Source organism: Lepidothrix coronata, unplaced genomic scaffold, assembly GCF_001604755.1.
Source record: "Lepidothrix coronata isolate B3197 unplaced genomic scaffold, Lepidothrix_coronata-1.0 Scaffold131, whole genome shotgun sequence".
NCBI lineage: Eukaryota > Metazoa > Chordata > Aves > Passeriformes > Pipridae > Lepidothrix > Lepidothrix coronata.
Genome location: NW_016690311.1, coordinates 1,406,439 through 1,423,576, shown reverse-complemented (window position 1 = coordinate 1,423,576; position 17,138 = coordinate 1,406,439). Strand labels below are relative to the sequence as shown.

The 17,138-nt window shown below is 48.5% G+C and overlaps 1 protein-coding gene across 4 annotated transcripts in view; it reads left to right on the top strand.

Moving 5' to 3' along the window:
• PRICKLE2 (prickle planar cell polarity protein 2) overlaps positions 1 to 17,138 on the top strand; it is a 104,030-nt gene that overhangs the window by 70,627 nt on the left and 16,265 nt on the right. For all 4 annotated transcript variants that reach the window (XM_017826827.1, XM_017826830.1, XM_017826829.1 and 1 more), the window contains 4 exons: positions 1,837 to 2,020; positions 13,885 to 13,998; positions 15,744 to 15,881; positions 16,527 to 16,730. In XM_017826827.1, the coding sequence (XP_017682316.1) occupies positions 1,837 to 2,020; positions 13,885 to 13,998; positions 15,744 to 15,881; positions 16,527 to 16,730 (640 nt within the window). The remainder of the gene's footprint in view (positions 1 to 1,836; positions 2,021 to 13,884; positions 13,999 to 15,743; positions 15,882 to 16,526; positions 16,731 to 17,138) is intronic.

Below are 17,138 nucleotides of genomic sequence, written 5' to 3'. Positions count from 1 at the left end.
TGTGGGGGTCGCTGTGTGGTTTAGATCTGATGAAAGGCAGGAAATGGGAAAATCTGGCAAATCTCCCTGGCTTGACTTAACGGAGCCTCTTGACTTTTGCTGGAGTGCATTTTTTGTGCTGTAATGGCCAAATGGAAATTTAGACTTGAAGCTGGATCCGAGTGCTGGTATGCTTAGCTGGCTTGTACACAGTGGTGAAAAAGAAGGAAAGGTGTTTGAAAATTCCAGCCCCTGGATTTAACTGTTGCTTCCCTCTGAATTCCTTTGTTTTACGTTAGAGCAGAGAAACCTGCAATGGCAGCGTTAACTTTTCCCTTGCTTTTTGTGTGGTACCTTATTATTTCTGAGATGTCTCCCTTCTGCTACCCAAGTGAAATCTTATCTCATTCCTCAGAAGTCAGTGGCGCTTCATTAGTGCAAATTAATTCAGAATCCTGTGTGGTTGCTTTAAAATAGACACCATTGACCCAGCCTGTGGAAGAGCATTGAGTTTTCAGAAATAGAAGCCAATTTATCAGCATTCCCTTTAACCTCTTTTTCTTTGTCGAGGGATGTTTTCAGCCAGGTTTGTCCTTCGCTGTTACCCTGGTGAAGGGGTGAGATGATTAGAGGGATGGAACACCTGTCCTATGAGGAGAGGCTGAGACAACTGGGATTGTTCAGCCTTGAGAAGAGAAGGCTGGGGTGACCTTATTAGTACCTTATCAGCCTTTTAGTACTTGAAGGGGGCCTACAGGAAGGCTGGAGAAGGACTTTTTACAAGAGCATGTAGTGATAGGACAAGGGGGAATGGATTTAAACTGAAACAGAGTAGATTTAGATTTAATATTAGGAAGAAATTCTTTACTGTGAGAGTGGTGAGGCCCTGGCACAGATTGCCCATAGAACTTGTGGATGCCCCATCCCTGTAAGTGTTCAAGGCCAGACTGGATGGAGCTCTGAGCACCCTGGTTTAGTGGAAGGTGTCTCTGCCCATGGAAGGAAGTGTTGGATCTAGATGATCTCTAAGGTTCCTTCTGACCCAGACCATTCTGTGATTCTGTGTTGTCCTTGCAGGCCTGCAGATAAATGCTCGGATTCAAACCTGTGAAGAAAATCTCACAGACCACAAGCTGCAGGAACAACAGCCCCTTAAAAGAAGTGTTAAGAATAAGTGATATTTGCAGTGAACTAATCTAATGTCTGTTAAATTGCAACCTGTGGGCTGTTCTTTCGTTTCTTCTTGTGCTTTCCTCCCTGTTCTGCTGAGCTGCAGCAAGTGCTGCCGAGCAGGGTGGTTAAGATTCCACTGTAGTGTGACTGTGGTTTTTGTAGCCTCCCTTAATTTAATTTAGCTTTATATGTTCAGACTATAATCAATTTTTATGCTACTTTAATAAGCAAATTTATGCTATCAGCATGCTAAAGGGACTTGTCATTCACAGCTTCCCAGTCAATCAACCATTTTCCGTATTAGTGAAGTGCTCAGCTGTCCTAAATTCAGTAACAACTCTGCAATTACAGCTGGCATGTCAACCTGAACCAGGCGTGTGCATGGCCCTTGCCTGTGCTGGCCCCTGGAAATGCTCCTCGTGGTGCAGTAAAGGGACAAGCAATTGCATATCCCAAAACATTGGGCAGTCTGACTCAGCTGGATTGCCAAGTGTTGTTACAGCAAGTATGGACTTTTATTTCCTCCCTGTAAGAGACAAATCCTACATTTGGAAATGCCTGAGCATAAGAAAGGGTTGAGTTTAGTCTCTGCAGGCCAGCGACTGGCAGGAATCGCTTTGCTTTCTTATTTAAAGTGCAACTCACTGAGGCATCTCCTTTTTTTCCTCTCCCCTCCTCTTGCAGGAAGATTTGCCTTCACTGTAAGTGCTCCCAGGAAGAGCACATCGTAACAGTTATGCCTCTGGAGATGGAGAAGACGGTCACGAAGCTCATGTTTGACTTCCAGAGGAATTCCACTTCTGACGACGACTCAGGCTGTGCCTTGGAGGAGTACGCGTGGGTCCCGCCCGGCCTGAAGCCCGAGCAGGTAACGATGACACCACCCAGTTACCAGAAAATAATTGTTCTAATATGTTCTTTGGAAATAGGTTTCCTGATTTTTCTTCTAGGGGCGCAGGCATGTGGCTGTTTCTGGTGCACTAGAGAGACTTGCAGAGACAGATCTGGTCTGAATGCACAAATGGAGCAAAATACACATGTGATCCTTGCAAGGACCTGTGGTTTTCTGCATCTGTAGATGTAATTGGCAACTGAGAGAGGGGAAACAAAATACTTCCAGGGTGGGATTTGTTGTGGTTGTGCAAGGGAAAAGATACAGACATATCTACTTATGTTTCATTGGGAAAAAAACGATGGGACTCCAGTGTTCCCCAGGGACTCAGTGCTTGTGTTCTGCCCTCCTGGATTGCTCTGCGGTAAGTCCAGGGCAGACAGTCAAAGCTGGTAGATTACTCTGAAAAATGGGCCAAAGGCTTTGTGGTTTGGGTTTTTCAAGCATGATGTTTGTGCCTTACTGGAAGGAATAGCTCAAATAAAGCTCAAGTCTCTCGATGCAGGAATTGAGCGGGATGGATTAGACCTCAGCGTGCTGTCTGTGCGGAGCAGGCATTGATTCTATTGCTTCCAGTGTACATGATTCCTTTGGTTTTTATGCTAGTCTTCTATGTGTTCAACTCAGAACTTAATTTGCAGAGGAGATTGCAAAATGAGCTTAGCCTTGATAATTGCTATGGCAATCATTTTAAATTGTGTAAGGAGGCTGGGAGAGGGTGGAAAGCTTTCATTCTTACTGTTGTAGTTGCTGTCCTTAAATACTGTGTTTTCATGAGCTTTTATTCAGACCGGCTTAGGCATTTCCTGAAATATTTTGGCACTACCCGTAGGCTGTAAATATTATCTGTCTGATTAGAGAAAATCCAGTTGTTTGGTGGTTTGGGGGTTTTTTTCTTGTCTTTATAAGCCTCGCTCAGCTTTAGCTTGAAACTCCACAGCACTGTGTTTCATTTGGTGCCATCCAACCGTGCAAATCAGGCAGCAGCCTTGTTTTCTGTCACCTTCCTTATGTTAGAGGCTCCTTTTGTGCCTCCCAGGAGGCACAAGACATGGTGTGTGGACAAGTGCAGATGGTCCTGAACTAGCTCTGCTGGTCCTTCATGCTGTGGGGACCTGAACCAGTTGAGTTTGAGGAGTCCTGTTGAAGGATCAGACCCAAGGTGGTGCCACCTGCTCTCTGCACTGTTTTCTGTCCAGGCGTGACAGTGGCTTCTGGAGCCCAAGCTGGCCCATGCTCCTGTTGTTTTGAGTGGAAATACAGGTATTTAGTGACAGGTGGCACCTGACCAGGTAGATATGGTGTCTAATAAGTACAGCATGGCATGGACAGCGATTGAAACCCACTTTGAGCATGGTGGTGACATATTCCAGAAGACCTGTGTGCTTCTTTAATACTTCAGGTGCTCTTTAAGAGCTCCTGTGCTATCAGGGAGTTTGGGATGCTCAAGAGAAAATAGAAATCCATTAGCTCTATCAGTAGCTACTGACATCTCATGCATTACCCAGGTTAATGTACTTTTAGGTTCTTCCAGCATCTATTTCTTGCAGAAGTCACAGTGCTCCTCAATACGAACACTCGTTTTCTCATTATGCTCCTCGGTCTGCATTACTGGGCCTCTTAGCAGATTTGCCACTTCAGGCCTGTCTCTAATCACCATGGAGATGAAGAGCAGCCGTACGCGGAGCCAGAGACAGGCACTGAAATCCGTCCAGCAGAGCTCATTCACCAGCCCTTCCATGAGTTTTCATATGTGAGATGAGCCACTGAGGAGACAAAAGCGAGGTGTGACTTCCCTGGGCTGTGCAAGAGCCAGGTGTGACTTCTCTGGGCTATGCAAGAGCCACACTGCAGGGCTGGGATTTGTCCCTTAGTGAAGAGCAGCACCCTGAATTTCATAGAATCGTAGAATGGTTTGGGTTGGAAAGGACCTTTAAAGGATCATCTGGTTCCAACCCTCCCTGCCATGAGCAGGGATGCCACCCACTAGATCAGGTTGCTCAAAGCCACATCCAGCCTGGCCTTCAGCACTTCCAGGGATGCAGAATTTCTCCAGGAGTTATCATGTGGCTGGGGTATCACAGGGCTGGGAGTGTCCCAGTGTGCAGGAAGGGTCATTTGCCTCCTGAGGGGTAGGAGATACCTCTTCAGTGACTATCTGGAGCTGTACAAGTCTGCAGACAGACCTGTGGCTTTTTGGTCAGTGAGTCAGGTGTGTACACATGATGTGGAGCCCCTGCAATGCTATGTCTGCCATGGAGCAGCTGGTGGGCTCCACTCTGGCTGAGGACGCTGATGTCAGTCTGGGCTGAAAATACAGATTTGCAGGCAGAGAATTCTGCCTTCTGCTGTTTCGCTGTCGTATTTTTTTGACGTGAAACAGATGAAATGAAACAACTTTTTCTGCAATATTCTACTTTATTAAAACCTCTGCACAGCATATGAACTGGGGAGGTAAGTGTTCCCCTGAAAGACTAATGCAGTTTTCTTATTATACTTGGACGACAGCCTTCCTACCTCACTATTCTTGGGAGACAGTGTTCACATCTCACTCAACGCAGCAATTTACAGGATTTCAGCAGGAAGGAGTTGGCCTGCAAACATGACATCGGTTTTTGGCAGTCTCCACAGGTCATTTCAGAATTTGGAGAGTCCCTTCAATCCAAAGCTTAAATTATTAAGTGTCATCTAGAGGGGAATTGACTCAAATCTATAAGGTTTCACTGGGTTCCTGGATACTAATTCAGGCATCAGCTGGTCTGTGGTACCTGTCAACTAGTCAAAATTTTGTTGGTTACTCAGTGCCCACTACTGAAGAGAAAAAAAAGCATTGGTCCAGTGTTCACAGATATTGATCCAGACATTGCAATGAGGAGTGGAGCTGGAAGGTGTCCCTTATATTATGAGTCATCAGTGTGTAAGATTACAAAGTCCTTTACTCAAAAGCCATATATATTATATATTTCTAAATATGTTCATAACACAGGGATTAAGATAGCAATATAAAAAAAATTATAATACCACTGCATTAAGGTAGGATAAAAATTCATCTGGAAAAGCAGCTAAAACATATGCCATTGCTGCTCAAGAAGAAGTATATAAACTGGAAGGACACTGGAAGTACTATTTCGTTGAGGAGACTAGAAGAGCTTGTTTTGTCCAGCCTAACAAATTGAAGGATTATGATCACTCCCTGTGCATTAAAGGAGGAAGAGCAGTTACTCAAGCTCCAACTTTGGCACAAGAAAATAGATATAAATGGGCTCCAAATGCATTCAGGCAGGAAATTGGAAGAGATTTCAAACCATCAGAGGTGTAAGGCTCAGCGGCAACCTGCCAACAGGGAGAGCGATGGGTAAAAACCCGAGACTGAGCTCCATAAATTACAAAGTGATTAGAAAATATGGTTTCTTGTAGTAGCAATCAACTACACAGGATGGCCAGGAGGCTCCTGTGGGGTCTAATCCCTCTTGGATTGGACCTCAATGAGAAGTTGTCGTATGGCAGAAGAGGGACTTCTCTTGTGGAAGATAAGGAATGGCAGAGGTGGCTGTACAGAAGCTCTGGACAGAGGCTTTGAGAAATACTCTTTCTCTCTGCCTGCAGTTCAATGGTTGGATAAAGAAATAACTGTGAGAGTCTTGAAATGGGCAGACACTGATAGAAATGTGTCCTCAGCAAAGCAAGATCCCAGACTGAGCCTGGCTGCAAAGTCAGGGGAGGCAACTTCAGGAGCCAGTTTGTCTGCCGGGGCTGGCAGTCTGACAGCTGATTCTCCCTGGACTGACATAAGTTTTGAGGGCAGATGCTTAAAAATAAGTCCTTTTGTGATGTGTTTTTCACATTTTTAGGCCAGGAGGGCATGTGTAAATACATGTGAATGTGCAGCCTTGAATTCCTTGGGCCTGTGGTTTGGAGAAATCCAAAGGGGTTATAACATGCCAGCTTGAATTTCTGAATACAAGGGATTTTTGAGGATTTCTATCTTTATTGTGTCTCAGTAATAGGAGCAGCTGGTTATGGGCAGAGATTTCCAATTAAACAAAAGATGGAGCTCTACTTAAGCTGTGGTGCAGCTTTCTGTATGGCTCCAGCATGCCAACATTTGAGACCCTTGCATGTACCATAAGAACTTACGTCCCTCTTGTCAGTACAGTTGCTCTGGTTGAGGCCCTTAAAAAGTTATGAAAATCTCATCTGAACTAAAATCAGCAGCGTGAAGGTTCAGGGGACGATTTTCCTCTAAGGCAGCTGTTAGAGCTTGGACCTCAAGAGCTTTGCAGTGGTGTGAAACTCATAACTGTCACAGGGAGTTTATTCAGGGGCTGACATACATGTTAATTCCTCTTCTGGGTCTTTTGCAAGACCTGCAGCAAGGGCCTGAGTTATAAAACCTCCAAGTTTCATCAGTTGCTGTTCAGGTCACGCAGTGAGGAAAGGAGAGAGGAGGTGAACCTACATTGAACGTGCATTTACACCTTAACTAAAGATACCCATTTTCACCACCCTGGTGTGGTAGAAAGTACATTATCTGGGCCAGGCATCTCTAGGGGGACATGTGTCTCATTTGAGCCTGTGGGTCATGGTCAAGTGCATTGTACTTTCTCGTCCTTTCTTGAGACTTCTCAGTTCAGCAAACTGTTTCACTCCTCAAGAGACTAAAGTCTTGCATGCAACAAGGAAGGAGTAAGAGAGACCAAAGCAATCCTGTGCCCCAAACATATATAGTAGTGGGAGCAGAGAAGCTAATTTATAATCTGGTAGAGGAAGGACAAAAGCTCCATGAAGAGCTCTCCCTTCCTGGCAGGGCAGGGTGGATGGGAAGCCGAGTGTGCTGAGGAGAAGCTGTAACTCATGAACCCCAATCCCAGGAGCTGCAGCTGCCTCTCATTTTGCCCCCTAACACACGTGCACACTGGAGTATTTTAAGCCAAAAGCCGCATTTCAGCACAATTTTAAAAGCTCTCCAGTTTCACTTTGAGGTAGCGGTAAGTCCATCACCTTCTCAGTGAACTCTCTCGGTATCTAAATAGCCTGGCAGTTAGCGGCTCTTATTTCAAGGCTGGAGCTGTCTAAATCCAGCCTCCAGGCATCAGACTGTACCGAATGCTTCCCAGCTGCTGGATGGAGCAGCAGTCCCGCACATGGAATGCTTTTTCCATGTGTGATGCCATTGCTGCGTGACTTGGGGGCGGCTGGGGCGGGTTAGGAGATCCTGGAGCTATTCCTTCTGCCCTGGAGCAGAGTGAATGGAGGAGTGTGAGTACATCCATGCTGCAAAAGAAAATATGACAAAACCATGTGTCTGGGCTTTTGCTCCATTTCTGTATCCTGGAGTGTTGGCCTGATCATGGTGAACCCATGGAAGCTGTTAAAATTACTTAATCCTTGAATAATCTTATTATGAGGGAGGGAGTCAACTGCTTTTGGTGGGCCACAGAAGTCAAACCACTTACCTGACATGGTTTGCTCAGTTCTGAAATTTGATGCAGCTGTGTAGTGGTCAGCAGAGGTGAGAGGCAGGGGAGAAGGGAGTGGAAAAAGGAAACTGAAAAGCCCTGAACTGCATGATATAAACTTGTCCTGGAGCTTTATTCCAGCGTGCAATTACAGCTTTTCCATGTTGCAGCATTATGCTAGTGAGCTATCCTGTGCCTTAGAAATCCAAGAGCATTTTAAGTGTGATACACGGGGGAATGATCAACAATGATCAATGCAGCAGATGATCATTATCACTCCTGATGCTCCAGGGGACCCTGAGCCCTGGAAGAACGACTCTGCCGGTCAGGACCTCGCAGCACAGACCGCTCTTGGATGCTATTGAAAGGAGTGATCTGGCTCCTTTTAATCCAAATTCAATTTCTGCTTAAAAAAGAAAAATCATGTCATACACTTTCACAAGTCTAAAACGTGTGGATGTACGGCCTTCATTCAAATGTTCCTCTTTGATGCCAGCAGGAAGCAATGTTTCCGCGGGATCTCTTACAGACCAAAAGCTGCTCCAAAGGCTTGGCAGGAATGGATGTCATTCTCAACTGGGGAGCAGCAACACTCAGACGCCTCGGCTGCCGTTAGCCCTGGGAGAGGAGCGTGCAGAGAGCTGCAGAGCGTGCCAGAAAAAATAGCACTTAGAAAAATTATTTTTCCTTTGTTCCCTGCCTTTGTCCCTCTGCCTTAGGAGCGGGTTTCCAAGAGCAAACCCAACATTGCGGGATGTCGGACTGCCCGGCGCCAGGGATTGCATCTGCCTCCCGCCACCGTGTGCCGGCACATGGGCATGCTCATGGATCTGGGGGTGATACAGGTCTTCTCCCAGCTGGGGTTTCAGGGTCTCGGGGGGCACTCCGGGTCCCTCTGGGGTGCGTGCCTGGCTGCATCCCTGCTCTTGACAGACTTAGCCAGCAGTTCCCACTCTCCTCCCTGTTTCAGAGCATCTGGCCTTGCTGTAAGGATTGTTTTGCTTCAAGAAATAAATAAGTGCTTTGTATCCTAATGGTCTTGAAAAGGAGGACATGCCAGATTCAGGCCAAAGCACACTGAACCCGTTTTCCAGGCTCACACATGCTGTCATCTGTGGAGCTCATGTGTGAGCTGACGTGTACGAGCACTTGCAGTGTTTTGCAGACACATTGGGAAGGTTATTTGCATGTGGCTTGTTTGGGATATTTCCCCTTGCTTTTCCAAGGGAGGCCAGCAGGAATGAGAGAAATACTAAAGCATCAGATTTGTTTCTCTGTCAATTTTAAGTGCTCAGTGTAAAAGATCATTAATGCCTGATATGTGTTGTTCCGAAACCGGCACTGGGGAGGAGCAGGCAAGCCACAGGAGCAACCCTGCTCGCCTGGGCCAGCACAGGCTTGTCAGAGCCACTGGCTGCCTTCCCCCCTCTGCAGCCAAATCCTGTGGGAGCTCGCATGCAGCGAGCCAGGGACAGGACCATGACTGAGTGCACGCACATCAATGTGCCGACAGCTCCTCGTGCTGCTGTGCTGCATCCCTGGGTGGTGTGGGATGGATTGCCAGGGCTGTGGTACCCCAGCATGGTCCCAAGGGAAATGATACTGTCCTGGGCATGGGTAGATGTCAGACAATGCTGTGTGCCTGTATTTTGAACAGGCTCCACTGTGTGTGATGATTTACTGCGCTGTGCCTGAGCAGTGGCTGACACACCAAGGTCCCCTTTTTGGGGACATCTGTGTGCAGACACCGTACTGCACACAGTGCAGCACGTCCTGCCCTTGCAGGGCTCTTTGCAAAAGCCTTGCAGATGGTTTTGCAGTTTGTTTGGTTCCATGAAAGCCAGGTGGGATTGCCCAGCTGGATGTGCCAGAGCTGTGAGGGCTGAGCAAGTCGGCACCCATGCCAGGACACCTCGTGCTCCTTTGTAGTCCATCCTAGCAGCACAGTCATTCCAAACAGCCCAGTTTGGTGGGTGCTTTAGGAAGATGTGTTGTACTCAGGGCGAGTACAACCAAACATTGCTTCCCAACAGCAATTTGTGGCATAAGAAAAATTATATTCCCCCTCCACCTCCTTTAATTCATTGATCAAAGAGATCCTTCATCAATAGCTTAAATTTACAGGATGTTTGCAAACTTTTTCTTCTAGGAGGTGTAAGACGTGTCTCACAGACATGCTCATGTGGGTTTTGTCTTTGGTCACTCTGGGACTGTCAGGACAAGCTGCAGTCATGCCTTTATTTAGCAGAGTTGGGGTAGGTTTGTAAACAGTCAAAGTTAAACTGGAAACACACCCCAAACCTAGGAAGACTGCAGAACACAAAGGCATTTGTAAACTAACGTAATTACTTTCCTCAGTGCCTTTGAATAAAGTTGGCTCCACTTAAAAGGCTTTTTCTAACCCTCATTTTACATTATGTTCTTTCTTTTCTCCTGGTTTCTTTCTCTTTTAATTTCTATATCCCTCTCCTGTCCCATGCCCCCTTCCCCGTTTTGCTTCAAGCAGCTGTTAATTTCCGAAATGCGTATCAGTTTTTGTTAACAAAGCTTGGTGTTTGGACATTTCCCTTTTGAAGGTGATAATAACACCCTGGGAAGATGGATATCTGCTGTGCTGAGTTCTGGCGACGCAGAGCCTGTCCGAGTGCCTGGGAGATCTCCCTGGGGCAGGATGGGGCTTGCCCAACTGGCCAGTGTGCCATGGCACCCAGCACCCACAGCTGGCCTGGTGTCCAGCACACTGTCCAGCCCATCCCCCTGGCATCTGCGGCCTCACGATGTTGTCTGAGGCCTTATTTTAACTCACAGAATCACAGAATATGCTGAATTGGAAGGGACCCACAAGGAGCATCGAGTCCAACTCTCAGCCCTGCACAGGACCATCCCCAAGAGTCACACGATGTGCCTGAGAGTATTGTCTAAATGCTTCTTGAGCTCTGTCAGGCTTGTATTCCAGATTCCTTTGCAGTTTCTCTCATCCAGATGTGAGTGGAGGTCAGAGCGAAGTCGGGCAAATTGAGAAACTGAGGATGAACCTAGTCTGGCACCACAAGTGGCTCCTGTGTGTTAATGATGCTTGTTTGGTTAATCTTGGGCAGAGCAGATCTGTTGGGAGGGGCAGTAGGAGTGTGTAGAGCTGCGGTGTTGTATGGCAGAAGTATTTAATAATAAAACAGTTACAGATACTGCACGATTTAAAAAGGAAATGTTATCCATCCAAGGTCATTGCCCCTCGCTGTTGTCCTTGTCTGGGTGCAGCTCATGTTGCAGAGTGTGTAAGGGCAGTGAGGAGCCATCCACTGGTGCATGGGGGGTCTGGCCCTGGCCCTGCAGGGCTCCCCAGCCACAAGGCTTGTGTGTGCTCCAAACCAGAGCCGGACGGAGGAGGAGTTACTGTAACGTAAAACAGTGACCTTTTGTACAAAAGCAAAGTGCAGACTGAGCAGTTTTCGTTTTCCAGCCAGTTAACATTTTCTGCATGCCTTTTCCCTGAAAAGCCAGACTGATCTGAGAATCCCCTTTTCCTTCTTTTATTTTCCTTATTCTTGAGCCAGATACTCACTTGGCGGGTCAGAAATGCACCCGGCTGAGCACAGAGGCAGGGATGCTGGCAGCCTGTGGCACTGTCCCTCCCAGCCTTGGTTCTCCCAGCCAGGGAGCTGGGTGCATGCCGTGGGAACGGGTGATGGATGGGAGAGTATTATTTGCACAAGCGTGGCTTAACGTCAGCCTGGGCAAGGGGTGTCCTTTTGCTCTTCATCTGCACTCTGGGTGGATCTCTTGGGATAGGAGCAATGCCCCAGGTGAAAGGATCTGTGCAACCCTCTGGTTCAAGTTTGTCCCCAGGAAGGATGGTGGCTGGAGGAAGCCATTGGCAGGCATAAGGATTTCCTCCTCATGAGATGTCCCGCAGGCGCTGGGCAAAGAGTGGCAGCTGTCTCCATTCCATCCTGTCTATGGGCACCCCTGCGGAAGGTCCCCCAGGCTGACACGGATCCAGAGCAAAGCCTTTCAGGTTATTTCAGGCAACAGAACACAGGTTGGAGCCTGTTATATTTATTTTGTTTTGCTTCTCAAACCAAATTGCCCATCCCTGCCGAGCTATGTTGCTGGTCTGATGGGAACCAGTTCCTGCGGACCTGCTGAGACTAAATGGAAAACTTCCCACCGGAAGCAGGAGTGGAGCTGGGCACATACATCCTGCTGTACTGGGCTCTGGGAAGGCAGCACCCAGGCTGCTGAAGGAAGAAGAAAGAACCCCCAATCCCTGCTTTTTGCCCAGGGTGAGCGTCTTAGGGCTCGTTGCTTTAGGAATTTGGCGGCTCTTCAAAAAAAAAAAATAATTTATGGTCTCCTTCAACTTCAAGGACTCAGTGGGCAAAAAAATTTCATTGCAAGAAATAAAAACACAAACTAACCAATGTGAGCACAGTGCACAGTGAGCAGCCTGTTTGCACGTGGGGAGTTTGGCAGGAGAAGCCAGCAGGAGTGTGTGCCGGCCGGGCAGGCAGCAAGGAAGCCTGGCAGCCCAGTAAAGGATAATGGCATCCGGGACATCACTGGAGATTTTCAACTGCAAACTCTGCTACAGGCTTGCTGCATAAACTCACGGCGCTCATTTAACATTGTGATGCTGCAATTAGTCCTTTCCAGTGTGTATATTTGCCACCTTGTGTAGCACATCATAAGAATTTAAGCGTTTTCAATGTGCTTTGATGTCCCTGGATGAAGGATGCTGTATAAATGCAAAGTAAGTATTCCAATGTACGTAGTTTGTTTTCTTTTTAACATAACAAAATACTTCGCAGCCATTCTTTCTTTGACAGTTTCCATAGCTGGTGGGTCTGTTTCTGCTGTGCCTTAGCAAAACAAATTTAGGGTTTTGCAGTGGCATATGCTCAGCATATTCTTCAGCTTCATGACACAAGCAGTTCCCTTGTCATCAGCACTGCAGAGTTACGGGTGGAAATCTGCTAAAAATCTCCCTTTCTGGAAAACATGATGATGGGGAAAGGTGGATGATGGCATCACTTTGGGGAGGAACATAAATTGAGAAAAGCACTGGAGCAGCTCTGCTTGCAGGTAGCTCTAAATGAGAGCAGGGAGTGAGGTGAATGCAAAGCAATTATTCCTGAATAAAGACAGGTTTGGATATTTATTCTGGAATAAAAGAGTATTTCTTCCTGTGGAAGGTAAGTATGTTTATGAGCCACCTCTGTCAGCTTATGAGCCTACAGGCGAGCTCTCTTGCCAGCCACCCCTGTGTGACCTGACCCTGGTGTCCCCACCCCTCCCAGTGACCCACGGCAGCTTGTCAACCACAGATGCTGTGGGGTTGTGTGGGCAGAGAGGGCTTCTCTGGGGAGAGCCAGCACAGGTGGTGCTTTCTAGGCCAAAGTCCAAAACATACAGCGAGGGAAAAAGCTGATCAGAAGCTTCTGCGAAGGAAGTGTCATTTGGGAAAAGCCCTGTGAAAGCTGCAGGCGGTGCAGCCACTCCAAAATGAATTGCTGAGAGCTGAGGGAGCATCTCGGGTCTAATCCCACCGTGGCAAAGGCAGAAAGCTGTGTGTGCTGGCAAAACAGCCTGCATCTCTGCAGCCAAGAGCAGATTTAAGGAAGCCAGCCAGCCTTCTCCTCCTGCCCAAGCATCCAGAGGCATCTGGGTCTGCAGAGAATTCCAATCCCAGCCGAGCTCTCCCTTACCTCTTCCTTCTCCTGGTTCTTCCCAAGCCGTTCAGCTTCACTGTGGCCATTTCAGCGCAGATCAGCCAGTGAGTCCCCTCCCGGTGCTGGCCCGGCCCTTCAGTGCACGTCCCAGGTGTGGCAGTCGGAGGAGAGACGCTGGGGTTCAGGGTGTGCTTCCTCTCCGGGCTGCACTGCGCTCCCAGCGCCGGGCACGCCGTCCTCCAGCCTTTTTAATAGCCGATTTTAATTATACGCTCTGAGACAAAAGAGAAAAACTAAGCCTTCCAACAGATTTTTATCTGCTGTTTACTTCCACAAATTGCTGGAGAAAAAAGCCCGGAGGGTTTTGATGGAGGTGGAGGCTGAGATAGCCGGCAACTCGGAGGCTGCCGGGGCGCAGCCTTTTTAACCTCCCCAGCCGAGGCAGGTGCCGACACATCCCCGCAGCCGGCGCAACATGCTCACGCTATGGAGGCTGACCGAGCAAACGGTAACGCGCTCGCCGGGGCTGCCACCCCTCTTCCTCTGAGGAGAAAAAGGCAGTAAACCCAGAGCAGCTCCTGGCTGCCTTTCCATGCTCAAAATCTTTGGGAAGACCCAGCGCCCACTGGCTCAGGGGGTTGGCTGCTGGCTGGGCATGGGGGCACGGGCTTGGCCGGGGAACCCCTCTGCAGTCCCCTCTCTTGCTCCGTAGGTGCACCAGTACTACAGCTGCCTGCCCGAGGACAAGGTCCCCTACGTCAACAGCCCGGGAGAAAAGTCTCGCATAAAGCAACTTCTGCATCAGCTGCCACCGCATGACAATGAGGTCAGTGTCCAAAACGTGTCCTCGGACATCAGCAGGGCTGCGGGCGGAGAGTGGATGCACCTCCTGGGGTTGCTTGTGGGGAAGCGTGGCTCATCCTTTCTCAACTCCTGTTGCTTCTTGGGGGGATTTGCTTGAAGTTTGATCATGTTGCTATTTAAGTGGCTGTGTTTGCTCCCTGCTTTGGTTGTGTTGGAGGTGGAGAGTTGTTTGTTTCTGAAGTTAAAAATTTTTCATCAGTTCTGCAGTTCTCTGAAACGAAAGCATTTTATCAGCCCTTGGAGGCCAAAGCGCCATTAAAAGTGGCTTGTAATGCTGTTGAGATCATCTAGAGACAGATACAAAGTTGTAAAAGCCTTTTCCCAGGTGCTGCTTCCAACTCACCTTGGGAGTGGGAGTGAGTGTGCCAAGGAGGGGCTTCACTTGGGCTGAGCCTCATGAGCTGGGAGAGCCTGGCAAGCCAGAGGTTGAGTCAAGACCAGTCAGAGCAAATAAACATTCTTACGTCTTACAAGAACGATGTGAGGCAGCAAAAAGGGTCTGGTCTTTTGACATCCTGATCTCACCAGTGAGAACGCTGGCTTCTGGTAACCCGCAAAATTTCCCTGTGTAAACAAAAAGAATCGTTTTCATGCTGCTTTCTGAAGAAGCCGCTCTGGAAAATACATGCAGGTAACTTGTTTGGTCTAGGTCAGATTTTAACAGGTTTGCCTGTGTGTGGCTGGGTGCCATGGGCACAGCACAGCGCTGCCAGCGCAGGGGGAGCTCCAGGCACCAGGAAGGGGCTTCTTCCTATACACCCTCAGGCCCCAACCTGCCTGCCTGCTTGCTTTCCTGGCATCTGCTTGAAACCCACAGCCTCTGACAGCCAAAAATATGAGAATAAATATGCACAAATGATGCTACTGCAGCCCATGTTGCTGCAAGTTAGACACACAAGTCTGCGTGTATTTTCTGTAAATTGGCAGATTTTGCATCCAAGTTCCCCTCGTGCTCGATTTTGCTCCTTTGAACACTCAAGGTGTGTTGGTTGCTCACATGAATAACCCTGCTCAGCTCCATGAATCTGCTCTCCTGCATAATGGAGACTGGATCAGGCATTGGTACTACACGTGGCTGCCTTGACTCTCCACTCGTACTCTCCACTGAGGTGCAACCAGCCAAGAGCTAAGCCTGCAGGATGAAAATAGCCTGGAAAACCTCAGAGTTTTATAAGCTTTGGGGAGATGGCATCATTCACTGTATCATTTTATTTTACTTATTTCCTTATTACCTTCCAATGCAAAGATTTTGGAAATGTACAGACTTGACCCTGTGCTGGAAAAATAGTTCACAAATCACTGAAACTCCGTCATTTGCACAGGGAAAAGGGGCTGTGCTCTGGAAATGCCAGTGAAATGTTTTGAAGACCTCTGCTATAGGAGTCTGGTGGAGAAAGCAGGAAAACCATCACTCCAATTGCTGGTCTGGGTAGGATTCTGAGAATCTAACTTCTAAGACTTTTCTGCAAACTGAGCAGCCAGAGAGCAACCTTTCTCTTGCCCTTTCTTCTCATCTCAGCCTCTTGAAATTCCAACCAAACCCCAGATGACCGAAGCCCAGACACCTGCATTTCTCCAGTGTTCCCTGAGCCAAGGGCAGAGTTTGCATAGTCCCCATGCAGAGGTTTGCAGGGCCCGTGGGACTGCAGCTCGCTGTCTGGGGAGCCAGGAACACTCCTAACACTGAGCATCACTTGTGTTTTTTAGGTCCGCTATTGCAATTCGTTGGATGAGGAGGAGAAGAGGGAGCTCAAACTCTTCAGCAACCAAAGGAAGAGGGAAAATTTAGGGAGAGGCAATGTTCGGCCGTTCCCTGTAACTATGACAGGAGCCATCTGTGAGCAGGTGGGTAGCAGCTGATGAACTGGCACTTGAATCAGTGAAGCACCTCTCCTGTGAAGACAGGCTGAGAGACGGGTTTGTTCAGTCTGGAGAAGAGAAGGCTCCAGGGAAACCTTAGAGCCCTTTCCAGTACCTAAAGGGGCTACAAGAGAGCTAGAGAGAGACTTTCCCTATTACAGGGAGAATGGCTTTAAACTAACAGAGGGTAGGTTTAGATTAAATATTAGAAAGAAATTCTTTACTGTGAGGGTGGTGAGACCCTGGCACAGGTTACCCAGAGAAGCTGTGGCTGCCCTGTCCCTGGAAGTATTCAAGGCCAGATTGGACAGGGCTTGGTCCTGGTCTAGTGGAAAGTGCCCTTGCCCATGGCAGGAGAGGTTGGAACTAGATGATCTTTAAGATCCCTTCCAGCCCAAACCATTCTATGATTTTATGAAGCTCACGGGAGAAGCGCCCGCTCGTGACCCCACCAGGTACGAGCACTGGGGTCTGTCAGGACGTGTTTCAAGAGCACTCTGCAATATTTGATGTGGAGTAGTCACTTCAGCTCCTGGCACTCTGCAGGGGGTGGTTGTGAGAGCAACTGGTTGGTGATGGGTGGCAGTGGGTTCACCCACACCCCCCATTAGTCACCAGCTTTTCTGACAGTGTGGCGGCCAGATCAACGGAGGGGACATGGCCGTCTTCGCCTCGCGAGCGGGACACGGTGTTTGCTGGCACCCTCCCTGCTTCATCTGCAGCGTCTGCAATGAGCTGCTGGTTGACCTGATCTACTTCTACCAAGATGGGAAGATCTACTGTGGCAGGCACCACGCCGAGTGCCTCAAGCCCCGCTGTGCCGCGTGCGACGAGGTAAGAGCCAGCTCACCCCAGCATCTGCCGCTGATGCTGCTGCCTGTGGGGGTGGCGCAAGAGGGTTCCCCTTCCTCCCTGGGTGGCATTTTCCTCTCCGTCCATCCTGACCTCTGCATGGAGGCATGCACACAAAATATGATGGCTTGGCTTTGCCAAAGGTTCAGCCAAGCTTTTCCTGAAGTTTTGGGTATTCTTTGTTGCAGTATGCCTAGGACTGTTCAGAGATAGGTCCTTGTCTACACGCAGGGAGCTGGGGGGGTTCTCTGTTTCCAGTAGGAGCACAGCCCCCATGCTGTGATTTTAGCCCAGGTGGGTGTGGTGGTCCTCCTTTCTCCTCTATTTTCCCAGAAGAAGCCTCTGATGGGATGAGTGCTGTGTTTCCTACAGTCAGTCGTGTCTGAGCAT